The sequence below is a fragment of the Ictidomys tridecemlineatus genome, chromosome 6 (genome assembly GCF_052094955.1).
Source record: "Ictidomys tridecemlineatus isolate mIctTri1 chromosome 6, mIctTri1.hap1, whole genome shotgun sequence".
NCBI classification, from domain to species: Eukaryota; Metazoa; Chordata; class Mammalia; order Rodentia; family Sciuridae; genus Ictidomys; species Ictidomys tridecemlineatus.
Genome location: NC_135482.1, coordinates 134903503 through 134909502, shown reverse-complemented (window position 1 = coordinate 134909502; position 6000 = coordinate 134903503). Strand labels below are relative to the sequence as shown.

At 42.1% G+C, this 6000-nt stretch overlaps 1 protein-coding gene across 16 annotated transcripts in view; it reads left to right on the top strand.

Annotated features, from left to right (window-relative positions):
* Nucleotides 1–6000, top strand: part of Lmo7 (LIM domain 7) — a 208227-nt gene continuing 202227 nt past the window's right edge. For 5 of the 16 annotated variants that reach the window (XM_078015778.1, XM_040281389.2, XM_078015772.1 and 2 more), the window contains exons 1-2: nt 1–143; nt 809–879. In XM_078015778.1, the coding sequence (XP_077871904.1) occupies nt 53–143; nt 809–879 (162 nt within the window). In that variant the 5' untranslated portion in view covers nt 1–52. Of the gene's footprint in view, nt 144–597; nt 880–6000 lie in introns of all 16 variants that reach the window. The other 11 variants (XM_078015780.1, XM_040281392.2, XM_040281391.2 and 8 more) reach the window with 7 other exon arrangements.

Below are 6000 nucleotides of genomic sequence, written 5' to 3'. Positions count from 1 at the left end.
GCGGGCTCGGCGGGAGCTGCGCGCCACCCGCCCCAGCCGCAGGTGAGGGAGGATGGCCAGGCCAGGCTCCGCTGCTACAAGTCCCAGAAGCCTCGGGGGAGTTTTTTGGCCGGGAAAGGTGCAATTGTGTGCAGCTATTCCTGGTATGTCAGCTGGCTCTGCGGCTGCGAGCCTAGGGCGCCGCTTTCAGGGGCCCCGGGAGAGGGAAGGCGGGCAGAGGCAGGAAGGATGCGGGCGCGTGGGCTCATCCCTTCTGGGCAGAGTCGCTGTCCGAACCCCCAGCTCCAGAGCGGAGGGTCCCTCCCCCCCCACGGCCCCTTGGCGGGAGGTGGCATCTCCCAGCCCAGACGGTCTGACCACAGAGGCGGCCGCGGCCGGGAACTCCCAGGAGCCGCGGGGGTGGGGGGGACGGAAGCGGCGACCCGGCTGGCCCGGGGGTGGGCGTTGGGGTGGGGCGGGGCGGGGCCACTGCGAGGAGGGCGGCGGCTTCGCTGCGACTTTTGAAGTCTAAACTGTGGACGGGGCTGGTGCTGCTTGTGGTCCGCTCCTGACGCTCCTGCGCCTGCTCGGGTCCCCTTGGACTTGGGTCTCTTTCAGGAGTTTTGCGACATCAACGTCTACAAGTTCTTGTAGATTTCGAAAACTTAAGACTACAAAGCCGAACAAAGGGGCAAAGAACCGGGAGTTTCGCAGCCGGAGCAGAGGCTGGGACGCCAGTTCGCGTCCCCTCCCAGACGCTGGGCCGAGACACGTGAGGGCACCCCAGCCACTCCACGCACCCACTGAGTCTCTCCCTCTTTTGCCCTAGCCCTGGAAGGGATGGAGGATGCAGAGGCCGACTGCTCTGTAGCGTTCGCGGAGGCTCAGAGATGGGTGGAGGTGAGTGATTTTGAATGCTCTTCTTTGCAAATGAGTTTGCCATCTCCTGTTCAGCGTCGCGCGGCGACCGCCGCTCTTAGGAGCATTGGCCTCCTCCAGTGACTTAGCTGGAGAGAAGAAGTGGCAGTTTGGAGGACTCGTTAAGTTTTGCCTGTCTTGCCTCTTAATGCCTAATTTAGGTTAGCGCTGACGTCCCCAGAACTCCTGGGCGCGCGCCCACCCGGTTTGGGGACTGCCCATCCCAGAGGACCAGCCTACATGGGCTGCGGCTGGCTGGCAGGGGATGTCACTGCAGGCACAGCCCAGAGCGCCAGTCGCTGAGCTGGGCCAGGTCCTCTGGTACATTTCTTTGGGGGTGCTTGAATAGGGATGCGCGACGCATACCTGGACAGCCAGTGTAGTGTGTGTGTGTGTGTGTGTGTGTGTGTGTGTGTGTGTGTGTGTGTGTGTGTGTGTAGGAAGGGCAAGTGGAGGAGAAAAAGCTCACCTGGAGGGATACTTTCTCTAGGCAGCATCCAGCCCAGGAGTGCAGTTGGGGCACGTAGTATTTTCCGCGCGGATGATATTCTGAGGTCTCAAGATATAGTGAGGTCATTCACTGAAGGGATGTTGCTTTTCCAGCTGCGCCTCTCAGACAAGTAGACAGGATTTTCTGTTCCATTCTTTCTTGCTGAAAAGGAGATCATCTCCAGGCCACGTGTATCTGTAGAAGTAACCGCGACTCTTAGCTCTTATTCTCCTGGATGAAAGTGTTTGATTTTGGGGGGTCCTGGGGATGGAACCCAGGGCCGTACTTATCTGTGCTTCACCACAGAACTACACCCCCAACCCCAATTTGACTTTTAAAATGGGACAAAAGAAGTCTTTCAAGCCAAGTCCATCAGATACAAGCACTTGTTAGAAAATTGCTGCATTTTGCAGTCATTTTGGAGTTATTGATACCACATGCCCGTTTATTCAAGGTATTTAAAAATTACATTTCACTTTAAAGATTATTTCATGAGAAAAACAATATATTCAAGGATATCAGAGTAAATAGTATTTTAAAATAAAATCTTCCCTTAAAGAAACACACATATGTAGGAAAAATGGAAAGAATAAACTTTAAATGTCACATTTCTGACACTAACTAAAGGAATGTGAAACGTGAGTAGCATTGCCCACTAAGACAATGGCTAGGTCTAAGAAATCAGCTTTTGGTAACTTTTTGGACTGAAACCTTGAACTGGTTTGAAGGTGACTTTAGGTGTGAGGGGAGGGCACTGGATGTTGGCAGAAGAATAAACACTGCAACTTTGAATTGAAATGAGAGTGGAAAAATTCCAGCAATGTAGTTAAGAGAAGTAACTTCCCTCATTCATAAACTTTGAAAAGTCAAGTCATCCAACTGTAATTTTCCATCAGTGGTGTTTGTTCCACATAATTTTCAGAAACAAATTAAACTCAGCATTTTCTATTTGAATGTTGAGGATGGAAGGAGGATGAAGGGAAGAAATATTCTGTGTGGAGTTTGTGTCTGCTTTAGGAAATCTGTGAATGTGGATCATTTCATACCCTTTTCTTTTTAGTATATAGGTTTTAGAAAACTGAGAATTCCTTGTTTGTCCTTGCTTGCTCATAATATGTAGGGGTTCTGTGAGAAATTTGTATATATTAAACCTCTGGAAAGCATAGTGTGATTCAAGATAATCATTGAGCTTGGAAATGTGCTCATCTTTCCACTCCCATCTTTTGTATCCTACACAAAGGTATTTATCAGCAATGATTTTGTAACTCTGTATTGTGTTTGGCTCTATATTAGAAGAAGGCTGAGTCTTGTCTAATGGTATTGCCACATCTTTGTGGTATAATTAATGAAATTAAGTGATTATTTTCTCATGCTACTTGAACAACTATAGAAGGATTGTTGAAGGTAGTGAATAATTTACATATTCACATATTTCTTGGGAATATTCTTGGGCACTTGAAGTGACAGCAATGGGCCAACTGTGAGGGTTATTTTATTTCTCCAGTTTGTGTCCACATTTCTTTTCTCTTGTTAGCTATGTCTTTACAACCAAAGCACATATTTTAAAAATATTGTTCTTGCCAAAAAAGGCAGAATGAATAACTTTCTCATTGCTACAACCTATTAATTTTCAGAACCCCTAATTTGAAGATGAAATGTTGATTCCAAAGTATTTTTTAAAGTATTTTGGCAAGTGAGGAAGATTATAGAGTGAATCTTTCTCCTGATTGCAAAGGCTCTTGCTCCATTTAACCCTGTCACTTTCCTCTGCATATACTGCAGCATAAGAGGGTCATTCACATGCATGCGTGTATGTGTACACACACAATATATATATACTATGTGTGCTACATATAATATCTACTGCATGTATTTTCAACTACAGTTTTAAATATCCCAAGGTCAAGAGATTCCAATAACTTTGTAAAACTTTGCATGATGACCTGATTCCGTGTCATTATGTCCTTGCCATTTCCATTTTTCTACTCTGATTTTATTTTATTTTACTATTATTATTATTATTATTTATTGCTGGAGATTAAACCCAGGACCTCACACATACTGGGCAAGTATTCTACCCCTGCGCTACATACATCCCCAGCCCTTTTTAAATTATATAATAATAAAATGTATATTATTTTATATAATATAAGTTGTCCAGTCTGGCCTTGAAATTGAGATCCTCTTGCTTCAGCCTCCTGAGTAGCTGGGTTTACAGGCATGGGCCGTTACACTCTGCCTTCCACCTGTCATCTTAAAGAGCTAGTATGTTGTTTTTGTAATGAGTTAAAATTCTTAAAATTAATTTCTTGGAGATAGGGAAAAGAATCAGGTATCAGAGCTAGTGGTTGTTATTCTGTTGATTGTTATCGTTTTGTTGATTTCTTTTTATTGACTTCAAATTGTACTTAGATTCTTAAGTTTATATATATATATATTTTCATACATAAGCATACACATACAATACACACATACACAAAATTGTATGGCTGCTCAGGGGCTAATTTTGCAGCCAGAACAAATGCAGGAATGCTGCCTTTTATGATAACTCAGCATAAATGATACTGGATTATTATCTGGTTGGAAATGATGTTTGGAATATTAATAATGTAGCAGGGCTGGTTTATGATTAAACATTGGTTTAAAACCAAGTTATGTAATGGTTTGAGGGGAAAGGCCAAGGGGAAGCTTGATTCTAGCAAGGTCAAGAGTGGGTGATGAAGTGGTAGAAAATACAGCCTGGACTCTTCTAATTTTAGTTCTTGTCTGCAGCACCTTTTAATCTTCTCTACCTAATAGTTGCCTTTGTCTCTTTGTTTTGAGACATTGAAAAGTCTTATAGTAAACAGACAAAATACTGATGAGATTAAAAACTGGATAGGGGGCTGGGGTTGTGGCTCAGTGGTAGAGCACTTGCCTAGCATGTGAGAGGCACTGGGTTCAATTCTCAGCACCACATAGGGTAAATAAATAAATAAAATAAAGGCATTGTGTAAAACAAAACAAAACAAAAAACCAAACTGGGTATGGTTGATCACCAGTTTCTAGTCTGTAAGTTAATGTTGCTATCTAGGTTGGAGTTTAAACACAATAGTCATTTTTACGACTGGAGCAGAACAGGCTAGCTTAATTCACCTCCGTCCTGCTCACCTGTCCTTCTTGTTATCTCTGGGTTTGACTGTTTCAGTATCACTGTCATCCTGTAAAGAACCTAAGAGATGCCAAGCTGAGTTCATTGTCAAGTCTGGCACCACAATATGAGCCCTAATTCTGTTTACTTCCAATTGGTCTGGTTCCTCATCTGCCCCAATCTATAACCTTCAGGGATGTGTAGATCACCCTCTTTTGACTTATTTTGTTTGCCTTTGGTGCTAAAGAATTTAAGGAATGTAGTGAATGAATTCTTAGGTTTTAAAGCATTGTACTTTCTGGGTCCCCTAGAATCCTTCTAAATGGTTTCCCTCTTTCTCCATGAACTGCATCCTTTCTACTGGTGGTTGCCAGACTCTGGTGTGATAGAGTTTTCCAGGGATATAGGAATGCTCAGTGCAGATTAGCATTCATTGTCTGTAGGCTAAATGAAGTTGTCACAAATATGTAGTATAGCTTTTCAAAATGTAGATGGAGTGGCAAAAACATTTATTTGAAAATGTTACTAAATTCCTAGAAGTATTTTTGGTAATTATATGTAACTTTAATTGTTAAGTTGAATTAAGTTTGCCCTAAAAGTTTCTCAGTACACAGTGCATTGTAACCTAACTTGATGTATAAACAAATTGTAACCTAAACTTGTAACAAATAGCTGAGTCTCAGCCAATCACAAGCTTCCTACTGTTCCAACCATGTTCAAATAAGACAGCTGTAACCAATCAGGCTCCTCAGCATCTCACTTCTGTTTCTGTATGTTACTTGTTTTCTTTGGCTAAATGTAGTCTGCCTCTGTGGTGGGTAGAACATTCTGAACCCATTTTTGGTCCAGACTATTACACAAATAAAGCTTGTTAATGTCTGCGAAACTAGATTTGTTTTGATTTTGTCTTTTAACACAATCAACAGATATTAAACTTGAAGATGCTATATTGGTAAAAATTTGTTATAAAATCCTAACGGGACCTGAAAGTGTAGCTTAATGGTAGAATGGTTGCATAGCATGTATAAGCATGGGTTCTAGCCCCAGCTTGAAGGTGTGGAGGAATCATAGTGTTAGAAAATAATTCTTTTACCAGTTCTTGAAGCCAAAACCATTTTTTTTTGAGTCCAGAGTATTAACCATTACACCATGGAACACTTCTTCAAAATAATTATTCAAAATATAAACCTGAATTTGATAATTCCTTGTTTCCTGAGCAGCCATGAAAGCATTTTTATTTTTATCTTTATTAAATTTTTGGTGAAAAGACTTTAAGACTTTTTTTGATACTTAACTTTATTTTGGGTCAAAATTATCTTAATGTGAAAAGATGCTTCTGGGAGAATGTATGGTGAAAAGATTTTGAAGTTATCAATCCTTAGTGTAGCATCATGGTCCTTTACAATCTGGTCCTATATATCTATCTGTAGTTTTGATTATTTTCTCCATACTTGTGCAGGTGCCAGATAATGTAGTGATGAAG